The 21,710-nt window shown below is 41.7% G+C and overlaps 1 protein-coding gene across 10 annotated transcripts in view; it reads right to left on the bottom strand.

Annotated features, from left to right (window-relative positions):
- Positions 1-452: 452 nt before the first annotated feature.
- FOXJ3 (forkhead box J3) overlaps positions 453-21,710 on the bottom strand; it is a 157,983-nt gene continuing 136,725 nt past the window's right edge. For all 10 annotated transcript variants that reach the window (XM_051856634.2, XM_070078649.1, XM_070078651.1 and 7 more), the window contains 6 exons: positions 17,990-18,164; positions 11,894-12,310; positions 9,232-9,333; positions 8,649-8,840; positions 5,319-5,426; positions 453-3,435 (listed from right to left, as the gene is read on the bottom strand). In XM_051856634.2, the coding sequence (XP_051712594.1) occupies positions 3,320-3,435; positions 5,319-5,426; positions 8,649-8,840; positions 9,232-9,333; positions 11,894-12,310; positions 17,990-18,164 (1,110 nt within the window). In that variant the 3' untranslated portion in view covers positions 453-3,319. The remainder of the gene's footprint in view (positions 3,436-5,318; positions 5,427-8,648; positions 8,841-9,231; positions 9,334-11,893; positions 12,311-17,989; positions 18,165-21,710) is intronic.

The raw sequence follows: 21,710 nt of genomic DNA, 5'->3' as shown, positions 1-21,710 counted from the left end.
TTCAGCCATCACTTGACAACTGAAGGATCCAGACAAGCCACATCTCCAACTGAGTTGTTCCAAAATCTGTAAAATGAAGATCATTTTATCTGTCCAGCACAGCACCCAGTACACACTGAGAACCAGTATGATTTACATTCCAGGTGTCGGTCTAAAATGCTCAAATATGTCCGTGTGGTCCCATTAGAATCTGGGGAACAGGAATTTTCCTCATTTTATATGCACTATAAAAAAGGAAAATGAGGCTCAGAGAAATTAAATAATTTCCCAGGTTCACGGAGCTAGTGAAGTGTCCAATAAATGTCCAATAAGTGTCCAATTACTGTTCTGAGGTAGAAATGGAAAGGACCCCGAGGACTCTGGGGTCTTGCCTGTGAGATTCCTACATATGAACTAGCTCCAGTCTTATCCTCTCAACTGTAGCAAATGACCAGACCAATCGGTGTTGTAAATAGAGTTAACATAATCTATTTATTTTAAGTGCCATTCATGCATATCAGTTCTGGCAGCAACAATCCTAATGACACTTGGGATATTTCTTTACAGCACTGAACAGTTACAAAGAATGGGTGCCGTTCATCATAGAGGCAAAATATGAAATCGTGCAATAGCAAAACTGTAGAAACATTAAAACACTGACTGTCCAACAGCAGTACAGAGAGCAGGTTGTGTTTGCACAAAAAGCCAATGCATTTTCATCACATATATACAATATAGATATATACACATCACCCTCTGAATGAACAATATCAAAATACTCTATTCCATTTCAAATTATCCCCGATTGATTCCCTCCCACTTCAAAGGACATCTGAGCGACACTTATTTACAAGAACACCCATGAATACATTTACATTTCAAAAACTGCCACAAATGCCAGTCGGATTATTCTCCTGGACAGTGCCCCCTCTGATTACACGTATTTATTCTTCTTCTTCCCAGGTCTTCAGTCAATTTAGGCCCCAAACAGAACTTGCTCTGCACGAACCACTACCAACCGAAATGGCCACTAGAGGGACCTCTGCACCTCACCACGTAGCCTAGGCTGGCTGTCGCCCACAGAGAAGGCCTGTCCTGGGCTCCCAGGTCAGGTGGATCACAGGATAGTGTAATGGGTCCAGGTGAAGGCTTTGCTTCCAGGGCCATTCTTGGTAAGTTTAAATATTCATAAAAATATTTATCACTGAAAATTAGTAAATGATTGCCAAATGGGAAATTAGCTTCACCCAATTTGTAAAATCATCATCAGTGGCTCTACTCAAAAGTTCAAATTATTCAGCTTAAGACTGCATTCCATTACCCAAATTGTTTAAAGTGCACATTGCTACTCAAGCAATTTTAAACAGTTTCAAAACTGTGATCCTGGTGTCTAGAAAACAGTGACTTGAGTAGACTACTGGAAACTGTCCCCTTTTTTTTTCAAGCTTTCACTCCGCAGGCTGCCATCTCATCCTGCCTCATATCCTCCTAAGAGGGGCCTGTTGGCTGCCTTTCCAGAATCCACTGATCTTCACTCATCTAAGGGGCTGGAACTGAACCTCCTTTCTCATGCCAAACAGGGTCCAAATAACAGAGAAACATAAAGCTCTTCCTTTCTCCTCAACCTCACCAGCCCTTACCATGGCTGGCTTCCCAGTGATTCATTCAAGGCAACACTCCATTTTAAAAAAATACACACACATTCACAAACACATTCTCTCTCTCTCTCTCTCACACACACACACAGACACACACACACACAGACACACAAAGATGTTTGCTTAGTTCAAGTAGACATTACTCAACCATAGAACCACTAAGGCTAATTAAACTGATTTTAGCATGGCTGATAGAGAGCAGCAATGCTAAAAAGCAACCAGTAAGCAGTTATTACTCTTTGATTTGATGGAACATGTTTCTCCATTAGAATAAAAAAAATTTGGTCTAAATAATCAATTCAATATATAATCAGGAAAAGAAAATCATTTCCTCTAGTTTTATTATTATAAAGCTAATACAATCAATCCATGCAACATAACTGATATGACATGAAACTAATACAGACCCCTAAGAGGTGGGCTACATTTCAAAGAAAGTGACCAAGTGTCATGCATCCAGACACCCAGGACAACAGAACCAGCAGGCCACTTAATGACTGAGGCAAACAAAACCTATGTGTAGTCCTATCCTCCTTTCCAGTCCTACCTTAGTAGAACAAGATTAAACGGGGGAAATTTGCTTTAAAAACACTGCCTTGCTGTTCTGTGACCCAAATGGTCTCTTGATTCAAATTCCAGAAAACACCCTAGTTAGCTACTAAGTCTCAATCAGCAAGAATGCTCACACAGAGAAATATACTCACGTGGTAAAAGAAGTTATGATAAAGAGAATGACACAATGTCCCTCTGATTGTCTTGTCTGTAAACTCTATCAAGAAAAACTATCTGCACTTCTGGATACCACATTCTTCCTTAACAAACCCAAGAGGAACTGAGCATTCACAGAAGGTAGCAATAAATATTATAATAATACTTTTGAATAATAAATACATAAGTGAATGTGAAGGCATTGGTTTGCTGAAAAAAGCAAGCAATGCCCAGCTTCTAATTGATCAAATTTTAGAGCTGTTATAATAAAGATTTAGGAAAACAGACAGACAAGGAACAACATATACTGGATAATCCCCAAGCCTCAAAACAAATTTGGTCAGTCCTTGACGCTGCTCAGGAAGAACATGCCCCTCTGGATTGTCTGGAGAGCACTAAACTCTGGGTTCCTTGACTTACTGGGTAGAATTCATTTCCCACATTTCTGAAAAAGATTAAGAGGAAACTGGACTTTGGAAAAATCTAGTTCCATACATCAGTTATAACCGTCTTGTAGGAAATAGACTGACAAGGAATAAAAACTGACAGTAACTTTCTTTCCAAGACACAGTCCAATTAGGAAAAAAGTGAAGCCTTTCTGTCATTTTTGCACATACATTTACACATATGTATCTATAAACTGCTTGCAGCAAAACAGGCTCTGTCTGAAAAATCAGTCTGGCACTTGTGGTTAACATCAAACTGACACAAATATGCAAAAAGCTGTCCAAATCACACAACAGTTAGGAGCTACATGGGGCAGCTGGCAGGGAGACAAACATGTAGTACTTGTTTGGGTCAGATAAAAGCAGTAAGTTATCCAGCTAAAATCTTTCTGATTGTCTTCAAAAGAAATTATGGTAACATTGGTAAAGTGATTAGCAACTCTGTTTTCTCAACTGGATTCCCTTAGACCTTTCCCTTCACTGCACAGAAAGGTGATGTTGGCGTCTGGGGTCTTACAGAAACAAGCCCTACACAATTGAATCCCAATCAAAGTCATCCTGGATGTCATCTGGAGGCAGCGAGCGCCGCATCTGGAAGGCTTGGGAAGGTATCATGTGCTGCTGGTTCATGGCTCCGTGATGACCTGGAAGGAAGGAGGCAACGTCAGCAATGACTTCAAAGGAAGAAATGAACTCACTCCTACAGAGTACTTCCTAGGTGTCACGTATGCAGCACACATTATCTCACTAATCCACCCATGAGCCTTCAACAAAGTGGCTCTTATGTCCCTCGTTTTATAGGTAAGGGAGACAGGGCTTAAGGGGATGAGCAAGTGACCCAGTCATATAGGTATGAGGCAAAGATAAGATCTAAACTCAGTTCATCAGACTCCAAAACCCATGTTCTCTCCATTACACAAGACTGTAGCAAGGAGGGCCTAGCAAAGCGCTGCTGCAACCATTTCCCTGGGGGTCTGTTCTGCTCCACCGCGTGTTTCAGTACGGTACACTGGCCAACATAAGACGGGTAAACAGAACAATGTCAGTGCACCACTGAAGTCACACTGGATGGGACTTAATTCCCCCATCAAGTTAATTAATAGCCAGTGAACCCCAAGAACATTAACACAGTGGAATACAGTAAACTACAGAGGAACACAGTTGAGTGCACAATGCCCTTCTCCCCAAGGTCTTCTTCCTGATCAGTCTGACCATAAACTGTGTGCAGTCCCCAAATTCTGTACATTCTGCCCCTGTCCCCTATATTCTGACAAACTCCAATCTAAACCAGCTTCATTTTTATTTAACATGCAGTTGTTATTTCATTCTTTTACCAGAAATTAAGTGTATCTTTTTAACTGCTGTGGAATTTTTACTATTTTTGTTATTCTGATTATAAAATTTCAAGCAGTCTGCTGCCAATCTTTTCTCATAAAATCTATAACTTCTAGTGTACACTTTTACAAAAATGCTAAGGTTCTAAATTAACAGAGTATGGTAGAAAATGTCCGTATTTTTTATTTTCTTAATAAAAACATATCAATCCCTCACTGTGCATCAAGTATTCATTTACATGATTTAATTACATGTAATCTTCATCTAATCCTAATATTCCTAGGAGCTGGGCCGTGTTTTTAGACCCCTTCTACAGACAGGGAAGCTAAGGTAGAAGGGTTAGGTGGCTGGGCCAGTCCTAACCACTATATCATGCCACCAACAAATTACTAATGAGTGCTGCCAACAGATAACATTGCTTTCTCATTCATCAAAGGACTTGTCACTTGGTCTCCATTCATTCATTACTGCCTGGCACACTTCTCTTAACAGCTCTCCTTCCACCTCACCTTGTCTTTTCCTTAAATAGGTTAAAGGTTCTATAATATACAAGAAAAACAATGGTCTCTGAATTAAGACACTGGGACTTGAGTTATGATTTGCTCACTCAGCAAACTAGGTGGCTTGGGCAAGTCCTCTCCTTCTGCACCTCCATTTCCTAATCAAGGTGATATTTAAGATCCCCACCAGCTCTAACAATGTGCTCTAACGCCCTGACTAAATGTAACTTATCCTTCATTCAAAGCTTAGGAGAAAAAGTTTATAAACCTGTAACTCTAGAAACTTAGCTCCTCAAAAAGGCACTTTCCTGGAAACTAAAGCTGGGGGACTCGACTTGAACAAATGGAGGAGTTTCTACAGGAGCCAAAGAAGGTTCTGGAAGCCTGCTAAAGTCTTGTTAAAGTCAAATATCCTCAAAGATACCTAGGACTCTTCAATAGCTCTATGCCCCAGGACCTCAGAGACAGGCCAATTAGAATCACAGGATCCTGGGCTAAAAAGGCCTTTGGTGGCTGAAGCTTGAACCCCTTCACCAGCACTAGAGCAAAGTGGCTGGGCAGGCTCTGCCATCCAGACTCCCTTGACAGATAGTCCACTCCTTCCTGAGGCAGCCTCATTTTTATATTGGGATGACTAAAGCTTTTTCAGTATTAAACTCTTGAGTATCAACTACAGCACACACACATGTTACCTGCCATCGTTGTTCCTGGAGTGCTTAGCGCCTGTGGGATATGAGGATAACCAGGGGGTGGCATCACTGAAGGAGGGAGATTTTGCCTAGAGTCTATGTACAAATTTCCTAAGCAGAAAGAGGGACAAATATGTTATCATGAGTAAAACAAATCAAGCACTAAAATCTTAACAGTGGGGCAAGGTGCTTGGCACAGCAGTTAAGATACTGCTTAGGATACTGGCATCCCCTATCAGGGTTTCAGTTCACATACCAGCCCTACTTCTTACTCAAGCTTCCTGTTAATGTGCAATCTGGTAGACAGAAGCTGATAGCTTAAGTTTCAGGGTCCCTGCAACCAAAGTGAAAGACCTGCATTGAGTCCTGGATTCTGGCCTTGGCCTAATCCAGACTTGGCTGTTGCAGGCATTTGGGAACTGAACCAATGGATGGATAATCCTTAAAATAAATAAAAAAAGAAAACTATAAAAATTTAAAAAGAAAAATGGTAACAGAATTGTACCTAAATTCAGTGAAGCAGGAAACATACAGAGGAACGGAGAAGGGAAACCTACTCATTTCCGATGTTAAAACTCTGCCCGAAGTGGGTGCTGGCCTTTTGAACACAGTACCAGGCTGTATGTATACTGGTATTGATTCTAGTGCTGCCGCCAACTCTGTAAGCTTGTAGGCAAGCTATGCCTATTGTTGCTGTCACATACCTCCCAAAGTATTTTCAAAACCATTACTTCATTTGACCTTCTCAGTAAAGCCACAAGTAAAATCCCCATTTTATGAAGATTAGGCAACTAACTCAGAAAAGCTAACCTGACTCACTCAAAGAAACATTAATTTGACAGGTCTAGGACTAGCACTCAAGATACCCTAACTCATGGCTTCCTATTATGGCCCATCTCTCTATTGCCCTGATTCTCTCTAATTATCCCTGAAGCAGGCCTAATGACGTGTGTCCTAATTAACAAACTGACTGGGAAGCACAAAGTAACAATAAAGAACTGTGCAAGGTGAAACAGCCACACCAAGCAAAAGTAATCAAACGAAATTATGGAGTGTGGCGCTGGGGAACAGATGTCATTCAAATTGTTACTTCAAAAGGTTTTTGAACTGATCTACTTTTACTAATAGGTGCAATCCAGTGTAATAGCTCTAAATGTCAATTAACACTGAATTGTAACACAAAATAGACAGGGAGTGAACAAACATCATGACCCCCCCTCACTCGTAGGGAATAAACACCATAAAACTGGTTCACATTCTGTCCCGGTTGCCCCTCTTCCAGGCTAGCTCTCTGCTATGGCCCGGGAGTGCAGTGGAGGATGGCCCAAGTGCTTGGGCCCTGCACCCCATGGGAGACCAGGAAAAGCACCTGGCTCCTGCCTTCGGATCAGCGCAGTGCGCCGGCTGCAGCGCACCTGCCGCGGGGCCATTGGAGGGTGAACCAACGGCAAAGGAAGACCTTTCTCTCTGTCTCTCTCTCTCTCACTGTCCATCTGCCTGCCAAAAAAAAAAAAAAAAAAACCTGGTTCACATTTTAAAAAAATGTCTGGAGTTTATGAAAGGCTATTTCCCTATAGTTTCCAGAGTTTCACAAAAATTACACTTGAATTCTAGGATTCTTGTAATGAAACTAAAACAGCAACCATTTTTCCAGAGAAAACTAAAAAGAAAAGAAAAACCTTCCTCTTCTATTAAGGTAAAACATGCTGGATTTGGCTGCGTCTAAGTGTTCACCTGCCACTGGAAATCCAGACTGTCCAGGCTTGAGATAGCCTCAGAGATGACCTATTTCAACCATACAGAAGAGGAAGGAGGACCAGAAAGGAAATGAGACAGACCAGGAACAGAATTCTAAGACTTCTGACCCACAGTTACTGCTTCAAGATAACATACCTTTTTAGAGTAAAGTTTACAGTCAGAACAGTGCTCTCTGACCATATTGACTTTTCAGGAAGAAAAGAGAAAAGTTACTAAGCTATAGCTCTAGTATTCTTGGGGGGAGAAAGGGCGAGGATGAATTCTGTTCCCAAGTGCTGACCAGCGTTCAACCTGCACGCCTAGTGCACTTTCTGAAGACTAACCCAGGCTGGAGGTGTCATACCACGTAGGCTCACCTGTATACTAACAATTTCCTAGCCTTTGTGCTACAAAATCTTAGCTTTTTACAAATCCTTAGAGTTCAAGTCACAACAAAATGACAAAATTTGATTCAATCTTTATTTATACAGCCATATTTCTTTTTTCAATTCTCTTTTATGGCCTAATAATTCTTACCTTAAAGGTGGAAGGGTAGAAATTAGAAAAGGAGTGTGGGAATAAACAGTCATCTACATTAAATAGCCTTAACTGTTTGAAATTCTGTCACATTCCTAAACACTTTTAGTTTCAGATGGAAATTTCTATTGCTTCTCATTTTTTCCATGTTCTCATTACAGAGTCTGAACAATGAAAATTTACCATTATGTCTACTTCTCAAGTAAACCCTGGACTTTCACACACACACACACACACACACACACACACACACTTTATTTAAGAGGAAGAGACAGAAAGAGCTTCCATCCTCTGGTTCACTCTCCCAAATACCCACAATGGCAGGGGACCAAAATCCAGGTCTCCCATGTGGAATCAAATTCCTTGAGCCATCACTACTGCTTGTCAGGGTCTGTATTAGCAGAAAGTCAAAGCCCAGAATCAAACCCAGGTATTACAATGTAGAACATTGGCATCTTTTCAAAAATTAATTAATTTAAAAAGCAGAAAGAGAGCAACAGAAACATAGGAAGAGGTACCATCCCCAAATATCTCCAAGAACCAGAAATGGTCTGGACTAAAGTCAGGAGCCAGGAGTTTAATCCAGGTCTCTCATATGGGTGACAGAAACTCAATTATTTGAGCTACTACCTGCTGCCTCCCAGAAGGTTCTATGGCAGAAAGCTGGAATTGGGAGCAGAATCAGGACTTGAACCTAGGTACTCTGGTATGAGATGCAGGTGTCCCAACCCAGTGTCTTAATCACTAGACCAAACACTTCCCATAAACGTAGAACATTAATTTGGTTTTCACTGAAAATCTGCACAAATTTAAATTGATATTACTTCAAAAATGTCTTTGTTAAAATGAGTATTAAGAGAATTTAATTCTTGTTTGATAACTTAATAAAAGGATAAATATTACAAAGGAGTTAACTGTAAATAATAGTAAAATAATTATATAAATCACAAAAGAAAAATAAGATGTAAACAGATCACTGCCACTGTTGGCAAGCAAGTTGTTTAAGAAGTGAATTTTGTATGATTAGAAGATAGCTGAGAAGATTAACGAAGCCCATACCTGTTCCAATATGTTGGGAAGGTTTTGCTGGATGCATGGCACCATGACAAACATTTTGCTGAACATTACTTTGTGAGTGGATAAGGCCAGTTTGTGTAAAGAACTGATTAAGAGAAGAACAGAGATCAGCAAATTGAACCTGATCTAAAGACCAGTTCTTGAGATCTGCCTGTCTCATACTCTCCATCAGACCTATGAGGAAAGTATTGGAAATACAGTTAGCATAGTTTTGCAAATACTGCAAGGAAAATAGCAAGATAAAATTTTTTCAACTCTCAAACTTTCCACTGGCTCATTCCAGATTATGGAAGCAACTTGCCCATGCAATGAAGAATGACATTTTACAACTATTCATAGCCTTATTCTTTTAAATTGACCAAACTGCCCTCTGTTTTATCAACTTGCCACAATACTTCATTATGTATTTATAATGTATAAATGTTGTTTCTAAGCACACTGTAAACTGCAAAAGAAATGCCTTTATATGAAGGTGTTTATTTTTACTGCAAAGAAATTTCTAATCTACAAGAGAAAACAGGCTCATGTGTATCTGGGTTATATGTCACAAAGAACCAATACTCACCTTGGAACTGCGAAAGGTCTACGTCTGACCAATTAACACTGCTGGCAATTCGACAACTTTCTTTTAGCATATCAAGTGTTGCATACCAATCATTTGAAACACCTATAAAATAGTATTGACAACACTATAATTCTTGGATACTGAAAATTTGAAGTGTATCTTAAGGGAAGACAATGAGCTGGTCTTACTCCTGATATTGGCTGATCCTTGCTGAGTCTGATAAAAGAACTTGTACCCTTATATCATGTGTTGGGCAATATGGTATATGAGACAGGCAAAATAGGTACTATTTCTCTCCATTTTACAAAGAAAGGAAACTAAACCCATAGAGATGGCATAACTTAGCAAGATCATCACAGTGAATCTACTACTTTAGCCTAGGTCTTCTAACCTCTAGTCTGGCAGCTTGCAAATCACATGGTAACCTTAGAACATCAAAACTGAGAACTGGGAGCCAATGTAGCATAGTGGGTAAAGCCACCAGCTATAATGCCGGCATCCCATATGGGCAGCAGTTCTTGTCCCAGCTGCTCCACTTCCGATCCAGCACCCTGCTAGTGCGCCTGGGAAAGCAGTGGAGGATGGCCCAAGTTGTTGGGCTCCTGTACCCACATGGGAGACCTGGAAGAAGCTCCTGGCTCCTGATCAGCTCAGCTCCAGCTGTTGTGGCCATTTGGGGAGTAAATCAGCAGATGGTAGACCTCTGTCTCTATCTCTCTTTAATTCTGTTTTTCAACTAAATAAAATAAATATTTTTTTTTTTTTAAATAAAGAAATTCTGATGGATCCAGATCAGGACATTTCTAGTCAGGAATGGTATTCTCTTATGTGACATCATCAGGGGAGCTTAAGACTCCATAGTCTGTATGTCAACAAAGTAGTCACCACTCAGAGGCCACAGGGCAAAAGCTGCTCCAGGAGATAATGTTGAGCAGAGAAAGAAAATCCTCCATTCAGTGATTCATGTCATGTTCCTCTGCTTTTAGGATTAACCTTGAATATATGAAGGTAAGAACTTGGGGACGGCGCTGTGATGTAGTGGGTAAAGCTGCTGCCTGCAGTGTCAGCATCCCATGTGGGTGCCAGTTCGAGTCCCAGCTGATCCACTTCTGATCCAGCTCTCTGCTATGGCCTGGGAAAGCAGTAGAAGATGGCCCAAGTCTTTGGGCCCCTGCACCCAGGGAAACCCAGAAGAAGCTTCTGGCTCCTGGCTTTGGATCAGCTCAGCTGTAGCCATTGTGGCCATTTGGGGACCAAATGGATAGAAGAATTCTCTCTCGGGCTCTGCCTCTCCTTCTCTCTCTATGTAACTCTGACTTTCAAATAAATAAATCAATCTTAAAAAAAAAAAAAAAAAGAATAAGGATTTTTTGCTGCATCACAGACAACTCTTAGGTGTATTAACTTCCAGTTACATATAAAATTATCAATCATGAATTTTTACAATAAAAAATGAAGTAGAGACACCATGACCCTGCCCTCAAACAAGTCATAATTTAGGGAGAAATTTGTTTGGGGGGTGGGTGTTATTAAATAATGACCCAAGTGAGCCTCAGGCATTCAAATCTATCAGGCTCAGATCCTCTAGCCAAGGAAGAACTTTATTGTTAAGGAAATCAGAATTATATGACTAAAGTACTTAATAAAATAGCCAAAGGATTCTAGAATACAGATCTCCTAAGGTAAGCACAACACAGTCAAAAAGCCAGAGAAGTACAAAAGCCCTCTGAAACAAAATTATGCCAGGAAACTAGGGCACTCTTTGCCATGACTAACATTTTTGTTAGCAGGCAGAAGGACAGCTCCTTTAATAAATGTTGACTTGGCAAACAAAAATAAAGCAACCCTGCATAGAGTGTGGTAACAAACCCTTCCTACTCTGCAGAACCCCCTTAGATTACCATGGTGCAAAGACTGCCTAGCCTGTAAATAACATCAGTTAACCATCTCACCAGAGAACATCAATGTCTATCTTAATGATAGTCGCACAAGTTTTTTTTTTTAAAGCAGGATATGAAGAATGCTTTCTTTCTTTGCAATCTATCATTCTGAGATGAGATACTGGACATGAATGAGGGAAGAAAAGAAGGGAAATACTCATGAATAGTTAAGACACAAAGTACTAGCATAGGCAATTCCTATTTGTATTCTCAGTATGATCTTCTTAACACCAAACACTGTATATAGGGTGTGTTGGCTTCATTTTTATACATTAGTAAATAACAAGGCTAAAAAAAGTAATTTACCCAAGGTCACAGGAACCATAAGGAGGATTCAAATGTAGGTCTTTCTGACAGAACTATATGCTCTTTCCTCTATACCACAATGTATCAGGTGAGAGTGCAGACAACACTGTGCACTCCACTCTCTTTTCAAACACTCAAAAATACTTCCAGTGAGCAGAAGGACAAAACCAAGAGTGCAAACCAACACTTGAAAGGGTTGCTGAGTTTCTCTAATGCTGCCATAGTAAATTCTAATTAAGAAAATCTCCAGGTAAATCTGTGGATTAAATTATTTATAATTCTAGGATTAAAGCAAGAAAATACAAAAGGAGTCAGATGAAAAGGGTTTTGGCAGAAAACACTACATAAGCCCCAAATAACAAAGGATAGATCCCAATTCACGGTTAGCCACACACAAGTTAGGAGACAAAACTTACCAGAATTACAGGATACCTGTTGTGGAGGTGGGGGTGCCTGATGTGTTAACGTCTGGTGCTGATGGTTCGGATGGTGCTGAATGTGTTGGTGTGGAGAGGGATGCTGGGGATGGGGGGACTGGAGCTGGCTGTGCTGCTGCGAATGTGGAGCTGGGTGCTGGGGACGCTGCGGATGTTGTGGTAAACCATGTGGTCGGTGAGGCGGATGTGGGGACGGCTGTGTGTGCATCTGAGGGTGGGACAGCGAGACTTGTGCAACTGAATTACTGCCCGTGGTATTGAGGCCACTGCCATGACTGTTGGACAGGCTGCTTTGGCTGCTGTGTGGATGAGAGCTCACTGTACTGCTAGGAGAGTGCTGATAGGAACACGAAGTGTGGGACGGCTGGGAAGATTCAGAAGGGATGTTCATCAAACCTAAAAGAGAGAGAGCCAAGATCATTTACCATCAAATTTCAGTTGCAATTTCTGACAAATATTCACAGTACCAAACAAAGATGTATGCTGTCAAGAAGCAAAACTGGGTCAGTTAAACAATGGAACATCTGCCATACACTGGGCCCTAGGGTTATGAGAATAATAATAAACACCATTCCCTATCCTTGAGTAGTACACAGCAGGACACAGTCGAGTGGGAAAGACAGACAACTAATAAGGTTATGTTCAACAGGGGTGGGCGCTTAGCCTAGCAGTTTAGATGCTCACATCCCATACTGAAGTACTTGGGTTTGATAGTGGTTTTGGCTCCTGACTCCAACTTCCTGCTAATGCAGACTCAGAAAGGTAGCCATGACAGCTCAAGTGAGAGTTCCTGCCATCCATACAGGAGACCTGGATTGAGTTCCTACACCCCAGCTCTGGCCTGGTCCAGTCCTGGCCATTGTACACATTTGGGGGATGATCTAGAACATGGGAGTGCTATCTGGCTTGCTTGCTCTCTCTCTCTCTCTGGCCACAAATGAGTAATTTTTTAAAAAAGTATATCCAACAATGTAAGCAGTATACCAAAAGTATACAGAAGATAACACAAACTCTGCTGCCTGTTTGGCCACGAAGAAGCTGGACAGAGAAGCATTCCTTGAAAAGATAGTATCTGTGCTGAATCCTAAAAATGAGTAAACATTAGGAAAAATGTGTGGAAAGTGTTGGGTAACACTCAGGATGGTTCTCTATAGGCATAAAGACCAAAGCTTTGACAGAAAAGGAAGAGAGAAATGAAATCCAGATATTTCTGGTCTCTTATCTTAGACCATTCCAAAAAACATGAAGTCCAAAGTCACTAGAATCTTTTAGACTAAGCAAAACAGCCTTCTCCAATTCTTCACTGCTCTTATGGAATATTCAAGAGATATACAGTTTAGGGGTTAACAATGCATTCCTTACAGTACCAGAGTAAGGGAGTCAAGCCTCTGTGTTGTCATTTAAACACTCTTTGGCAAGGGACTTAACTTCTCTGAGCCACAATTACAGAGAGCAGAGAGATTACAGAAACAGAGAGAAAGGTCTTCTATCCACTGGTTCACTCCACAATTGGCCGCAACAGGCAGTGCTGCATTGATCCGAAGCCAGGAGCCAGGTGCTTCTTCCTGCTCTCCCACGTGGGTGCAGGGGCCCAAGCACTTGGGCCATCCTCCACTGCTTTCCCAGGCCATAGCATAGAGCTGGACTGGAAGAGGAGCAGCTGGGACTAGAACTGGCACCCATATGAGATGTCGGCGCCGCAGGCAGAGGATTAACCTACTGCTCCATGGTGTCGGACCCTAGGCTAGTTTTATATCCCAAAGGATAATCTGTCCATACAGTGTTTTGCTGAACTAAAGATAAAGAATTTAATTAAGTGTTGGGGGGGGACGCTTATAAGACAGTATCAGCCAATAAAAGTAATCAAATTTTTTAAAGGTTGATTTATTTATTTGAAGGCAGAGTAGAGAGAGAGAGAGAGAGGCAGGGAGAGAGAGAGAAAGAGAGAGGGAGGGAGGGGGAGAGGTCTTCTACCTGCTGGTTAACTCCCCAGATGTCCGCAACAGACCGAGCTGTGCTGATCTAAAGCCAGGAGCCAGGAGCTTCTTCCAGGTCTCCCACGTGGGTGCAGGGGCCCAAGGACTTGTTTTCCCAGGCCACAGCAGAGAGCTGGATCAGAAGTGGAGCACCCAGGACTTGAACTGGAGCCCATATGGGGTGCTGGTACAGTGGCGGCTTTACCCATTACACCACAGTACCAGCCCCAAAGAATCAAACTTTTTAACACAGATAAAATTATTCTCATACTCGTCATGAATAGTAAAAGTATATTTGAGAACATTCTAAGATGATCTTAAAATCTAAAAAAGTTTTATAGGGAGAAGAGTTAACATTGGCCCTGGAAAACTGTCATTAACAGGGACTCTGTCAGGTTGCTACAGTAAGATTAAAGAAAGCAATAATTTCATTATCAATTTCAAACAAAATCCCAGCATCTTAAAATGAAAGCTGCCGCCTGCAGTGCTGGCTGGCCTCCCATATGGTCGCTGGTTTGAGTCCCAGCTGCTCTACTTCCATAGCTCTATGCTGTGGCCTGGGAAAGCAGTAGAAGATGGCCCAAGTCCTTGAGCCCCTGCAACTGCGTGGGAGACCTAGAAGAAGCTCATGGCTTCAGATTGGTGCAGCTCCGGCCACTGTAGCCATTTGGGGAGTGAAACAGCAGATGGAAGACCTCTCTCTCTCTCTCGATCTAATCTAAACTAAAATTTTTCATACTCAAATTATTTTTACACAATAAAACAAAGAAAAATATTTCCCCAGAAGCCCAATATATGAATCTAATAAAGCTGCTTTTATTGAAGCCAGAGAGAGAAGTCTGCTACCCCTCCCTCTTTATCTGTACATTTCTCCCCTTATAGCCCAAGACCCTTACAAAAGCCAAGGGATCTGCAGAGAACAATCTGAAAGCCACCAACCTAGCCCAACCTTCTTCACTGTACAAATGATGCAAAAGTTTAGAAAAGTGAGGCTAATTCAGCTGACCATATTGTAGAATCTGGACTAGAATCCAGAATTCCTACCAATGTTGTGTTTTTTCAATAGTGTAATGAAGTGGAATTATGAGCTTCAGAAATTAACATTGTTATTTTAAAGTCAGTATTTTTCTATTATGATCACCAAGGTTGAATTTGTTTAGCAGTATTCAACTCATTAGTTATTTATACTTTTATAGATAGAAAACTTAAGATAAAATTTATCTTTTTCCAGGAGCCAGCATTATGGCATAGCAGGTAAAGCCACTGCCTGTGACAGTGGTATCCCATACTGGCTCTGGTATATGTCCCAGCTGCCTCACTGGCAATCCAGCTCCTTGCTAATGGGAAAAGCAGAAGATGCCCCAAGTGTTTGGGCCCCTACCAGCTATATGGGAGACCCTGAAGCAGCTCCTGGCTTTGGCCTGAGGTCTGCCTTGTCCTTTGCAGTCACTTCGGGAGTGAATCAGAAGATTCTCTCTGTAACTCTTTCAAATAAATCAATAAATCTTTTAATAAAGACTGTATCTTATTCCAAAAACACTAACTAGAAAAAGCCATTCTGTAACATGCTGTTAGTATCTTTGATAACTGACAATATATTAACATGTACACTGTAAGGACTTTTGTTTATTTTGTTTAGTGCTATGAACAGGTAAACTATGAGCTGGGGTGCTATGGTCTGAATGTTATGTGTCCCTTCACAATTTTTCTATGGAAGAACTTAAACTGCAAGATGTTGAATTGTATTAGGAGATGAAGAATATAGGAGGTGATCAGGGATCAGTGCCCTTACAAAAGGACTTTGGAGAACCAGTTGTCCCCTTTTGCCCTTCCATCTCTGCTGTCACGTGAAAACACAGCTGAAAGACATCATCTATGAAGAACAGCCTTTATCAGACACTGAATCTGTCAACACTTTGATCTTGGGCTTCCTAGACTCAGAACAGAAATAAATTTGATTATAAATTATCAAGTCTAAGATTTTTTATTATCAAGTCTAACATTATTTATTTCAAAGATTTATTTATTTAAAAGTGAGAGCAAGACCATAAGGCAAAGAAATCTTTTGTCCACTGATTCACTTCCAATGGCCTCATCCATTTGATCTGAGCTGTGCTGAGGCCAGCAGCAAGGAACTCCATCCTGGTCTTCCATACAGGTGGTAGGGGCCCAAGTACTTGGACCATCTTCTACTGCCTTCCCAGGTGCATTAGAAAAGAGCCAGATCAGAGATGAAACAGTGGGACCTGAACTGGTACTCCAACATGAGATGCCAGCATCACAAGCAGCCATTTAACTCACTATGCCACAATACTGGCCCTGGTCTAAAGTATTTTACTATAGCAGCAGGAAAAGAATAAGAAAACACGGTGTATAAGTAGTTAACTTGCCAAACAAGTAGCTAGGAAATGCACTAACAGTAGAACACGTTCTAGTGTTTTATGGGAGAAACACAAGGTAACTTTTTTTTAAGCTATCATAACTCTGACAAAAATTAAAAAGTAAAAAGGACAAGAACATGTTAATATTTGGTTGTAATGTATACTGCATCTCAACTACAATCACCTTTGACTATGACCTTGTCTAAATATGATCAGAGTTGGTGAACTGAAAAGGCTTCCATAGCCTTGGCGACTCATGACAAGAGCCTAGGGTGATTACTGATGCCATAAACAAGAGTGTCAATTTGTTAAGTCAACAACAGGAGTCACTGTGCACTTACTCCTCATGTAGGATCTCTGTCCTTAATGTGCTGTACATTGTGATTTAATGCTATAACTAGCACTCAAACAGTATTTTTCACTTTGTGTTTCTATGTGGGTGCAAACTGTTGAAATCTTTACTTAATATATGCTAAACTGATCTTCTGTATATAAAGAGAATTGAAAATGAATCTTGATGTGAATGGAAGGGGGGAGGGAGAGGGAAAGGGGAGGGTTGCGGGTGGGAGGGAAGTTATGGGGGGGGAGAGCCATTGTAATCCATAAGCTGTGTGGGGAGCAACTGGGAGCAACTCGGACTAGACTAAGTTACTGGAATTAAGACTTATTCTATGCATCTGCTCTCCCACAATATGGCGCTGAGAAGGGAAACAGCTTCTACACAGCTGCCTCCAGTTCAACCAATAAACTGTGGGACCTGCTCCTGATTGGAGGAGAGCAGCGTACTCGGCGTGTGGGTAGCAGAGTTGGGATTGGTGGAAGAGGACTATAAAGGAGGAGAGAGACAACATGCACCAGGAACATCTGAGGGGAACATCTATCTGAAGGAACACCTGTGCAGCCCCCGAGAGAGCCGGCCTGCGGTGTGCCGCTCCCCCGCAGAAGTGGGGAAAGCGGCAGGGGGAACCGCCCTTCCACGGAGGTGGAAGGGACGGTAGCCAACCCGGGAAGGACCAGCAGCCAACCCGGGAAGGGTCGGTAGCCAACCCGGGAAGAACCAGCAGCAAACCCGGGGAGGGCCGAGCAGACAGAAGAACAGAGCAGGGTCCTGTGTCGTTCCTCCACGAAGACGGGGAGCGACATAATGGTGCCGTGACTCGGATATGAAGCCTAGGCAGGGTTTGGTGTCGTTCCTCCACGAAGAGGGGGAGCGACAAGCTGTACTTTGGAAATTTATATTCATTAAATAAAAGTTAAAAAAAATAAATCTCTTTAAAAAGAAAAAAAATCTGATTTAAGCATGCTTATAAACAATGACCTGGTGAGTTTAGCACTAGCCAGTATACTCACACTCGGAGCTCCACATTCCAATAGCCATCTTTTTGCTGTTATCAGTCAGAACAAAATTAATGCACATCTACTCTTGTTCACATTCACCACTCCAAACACTTCACATGCTGAACATCACTAATTAATCATGGCAGTCTTTTCCACATAGCACATAGGCAGTGTCAAAATTCTTCAACATAGCACAAAGGATACCCTAAGTAAGGTTGGCATATGAGATGAAATTTATCTGTCATTTCTATGCAATGATATATAATTATGATAGTGTTTTAAAGTTAAGGAAGTATAACAGCTGCTATATTAAAATAATCAAAAGAAAAATTTTTTAAAAAATTAATTCTTATTACCAAAAATGCATGAAAAGAACTCACCTTGTTGACTAAGTGACTGCTCAAAAACTGACTTATAAAGGCTCCGAAATGAGGCACTGAGATCTTCAAAATTGTATTCTGAGAAAAGTAGCTGCTTGTCTCGCTCTGGAAGGTTGTACTGTGGCTGCTGCTGAGGAGTTAATGACTGTGACACTGGTTCTGGATGGTTTGTCACCTGACATTAATGGAAAACACAACCAATTCAGTGGCTCTAAATTACAACTGGCTTGTTACACAAAATACACAACTGAAAGCAGCAGTGCCAACATTGGAATTCAAAGGAAATAACTTCTTTCGGTTTTCCCATCCTCTGTTAAGCTGGGTACATATAAAAGACAAAGACCAATATTGTTAACTTGGATCTAGAAGAACCACAGAAATCTAATCCCACATCCATGTATCACAGAAAAGGAGAAGAGTCCAAGGAAAGTAAATGACTCACCCAAGATCACACAAATAAGTGATCTTGTTAGGGCTGAATTCTTCCAGTTTCTATAGAATCGTCCTCCTGGTTTCTAAAGCAGCAACTTCATTTCAAACTCCACTATACTATGAAGATTCTAACATTTATTTCATTTATTCAATATACATTCAAGTATTATAAGCCATTGTATGGCAGTGCCCCATTAACAAGGAGCTTCAATATGCGCATTTCTTCATTTCTAGGGGAATGTTTTTAAAAAACAAAAGAAACTGAAGGAAATGAGAAATTAAGTTTTGGTTTTTTTTGTTTGTTTGTTTTTTTAAGATTCTTCAGGAAGCTGGAAAGGATCAGAGCATTGAGCTGTGCAGGAGATTTTTTAAAACTATTTTTAAAAAACCTTTAAAGTAAGAATTAAGGTGCAGATGTTTTGATGCAATGGGTTAAGCCACTTCCTGAGATGCTGACACACCATATGAGCACAGTTCAAGCACCGACTGCTCCACTAATGCACCTGAGAAAGCAGCAGCAGATGGCCCAAATGCTTGGGCGCCTGCCACTCACATGGGACACTGGGATAGAGTTCCAGGCTCCTGGCTTCAGCCTGGTCCAGCCTTGGCTGTTGCAGCCATTTGGGGAGTGAACTGGTAGATAGAAGCTCTCTTTCTCTAATTGCCTTTCAAATAAGTAAATCTTTTTTTTTTTTAAAGGTTTATTTTACTTATTCAAAAGGCAGAGTTAGAATTAGAGGAAGAAGAAGAAAGACGGGGAGAGAGAGAGGGAGAGGGGGGAGAGGGGACAGAGTGAGGGGGACGGAGAGGGTGAGAGAGACGATAAAGGAAGTGGGGGAAGGGAAGGGGGAGGGAGAGAGAGGGAAGGGGAAAGGGAAGAGTCTTCCAGCCACTGGTTCACTCCCTGAATGGCTGCAAAGGCTGGAGCTGAGCCAATCTGAAGCCAGGAACATGGAGCTTCTTCCAGTTTTCCTATGTGGGTGCAGGGGCCTAAGAACTTGACCATCTTCTGCCACTTTTCCAGGCACATTAACAAGAAGCTGGATCAGAAGTGGGGCAGCTGTGACTCAAACCAGTGCCCATATGTAATGCTGGCACTGGGCTTCAGCAATTACACCACAGCGCCGGCCCCAGTAAGCTATCTTTCTAAATAAGTGTTTTGAAAGCAGTAAGGAATCTTAGGGAGGTAGCCATTGGTTAGCTTTGATCCATCTATCTATCTTGCAGGAGACTGCCTACAGACAGATTCTCAGTGACTCACTGGGTCTGTGAGGCATGCGACTTTCTGCCCTTCTCCCTCTGAGTATAGCTGCCGGTCACAAAACTACTTAGCTGCAGAAAGAACTTTGTTCTGTCTCAAGACTGATCCACTACTTGTGTAGTCTGCCCCCTGAATATTCTGTTTTGGTATTATGTGGGACAGAAGGAGTTGATTTCACATTGATCTAGCTTATACCACATACTATATGTTACTCAAACAGGCATATATGTTTAAGTCTTATACAGACTTTACACTTAGTATGTGGAAATAAAGCTGTCTCAATCAATAGGTACGTGACAAGTCTTAACCAGCAGTAGCTACCACAATGTTGCTTAAAGACTATATGACATCTAGTTCACCTGGGGCCTCATTCCTTTAGAATCATAGCCTCTACTCATACATCAATGGCTTTACTCCCAACTGGTGTATATTTATGGTCCTCTCCCCAGTTTATTGTATATGATTGTTCAGTTTTCTCTACAGACAAACCCCTCTATCCGCAAAAGATGAGTGGCCTTTCTCCCAGTCTTGGTTGGGATCAGCTTTAAACCACATACATCAAACAGTCACAAGGGTCCAGAGACCCCCCACCCTCATTTCCTCTCCTCTATGAGATCCTCTCATTACTTGGTTAATGCTACTCGTAGGATTATTGGTTGCTATTCTCACCCTTTTATACTACCATGTCTGTTTAAGTGTTTACAGGAGGTGATAATGGAACGAACCAAAGCCTTCACCAACCTGGCAGTCAACCAAATGCTACTACAAGGATATACTTGGTTCCCCACCCAGGAGACAGTGGCTTGAGAAATCGCTCAATGACAGCAGAGAGTATCTCGTTGCCCCACGTCAGAAGTAGTTCTAAAGACAGATCATTATCCTTCTACCCCTCCTGGACTTTTGGGGCTTTTGTAATCCCATACAACTCTTGCTTTATAAAAAACAAAAGGGGGGAATGTTAGTAAAATGGTGCAGTGTTACCTATGGCGTGACCTAAACCCCAGACACCATCCTAGGCTCTAGCCCTCAACCGCCACTGCTTGGAAGCCAGGTAATCAATGACCCAACAACAGGTGTCAGCTCCACCCCAACCCCAGTATGGGATTTGCTACTCTTACTTCCCTGCCCGACCCCCAGCCTAGGTTTAACAGGACCTATTCCTGAACATGTCTCTCTCTCTCTCTCTATTCCTGAACATGTCTCTCTCTCTATCTCTCTGTCTCTTGAGCTCTCTTTCTTACACTCTCTTCTCTCTTTTCCTTCTTTGCCCCTTTCCTCTGGTCTGTCAGGTTTCCCCCACCAATAAACACTTTCCCCTTAAAAAAAAAAAAAAAAAAAGACTATATGATGGGCTGGCGCCGCGGCTCACTAGGCTAATCCTCCGCCTTGCAGCGCCGGCACACCGGGTCCTAGTCCTGGTCGGGGCGCCAGATTCTGTCCCGGTTGCCCCTCTTCCAGGCCAGCTCTCTGCTGTGCCCTGGGAGTGCAGTGGAGGATGGCCCAAGGGCTTGGGTCCTGCACCCCATGGGAGACCAGGAGAAGCACCTGGCTCCTGCCATCGGATCAGCGTGGTGCGCCGGCCGCAGCGCGCCGGCCGCGGTGGCCATTGGAGGGTGAACCAACGGCAAAAGGAAGACCTTTCTCTCTGTCTCTCTCTCTCATTGTCCACTCTGCCTATCAAAAAAAATAAAATAAAATAAAACAAATAAATAAATAAAGACTATATGACATCTTGTTAGGTGAAAATAGTAGTCTATGATGTCTAGCTTTTAATAGGTGAGTTTAACCCTCTTGCAATTATTGGCAAAACATACATATTAGTTCTGACTTCTGTTATCTACTTCTATAAATGTTTCTTTAATTTTTCTTTTTATTATATTTTGTGATATTGGATTCATTTCCTTTGCTTTCCAAAATTTTTGCACCAAGATTAAAAAGCAACTTAAAATCATTTAAGTTTTTGTTTAGTTTGCTTCAATGATACAAGTAATGTTCCTATATCATGACTTTATCATCAAGTCTGATTCA

Source organism: Oryctolagus cuniculus, chromosome 7 (genome assembly GCF_964237555.1).
Source record: "Oryctolagus cuniculus chromosome 7, mOryCun1.1, whole genome shotgun sequence".
Taxonomy (NCBI): domain Eukaryota; kingdom Metazoa; phylum Chordata; class Mammalia; order Lagomorpha; family Leporidae; genus Oryctolagus; species Oryctolagus cuniculus.
The sequence above is the reverse complement of the archived record's forward strand: the minus strand, read 5'-3'. Positions and strand labels throughout refer to the sequence as shown.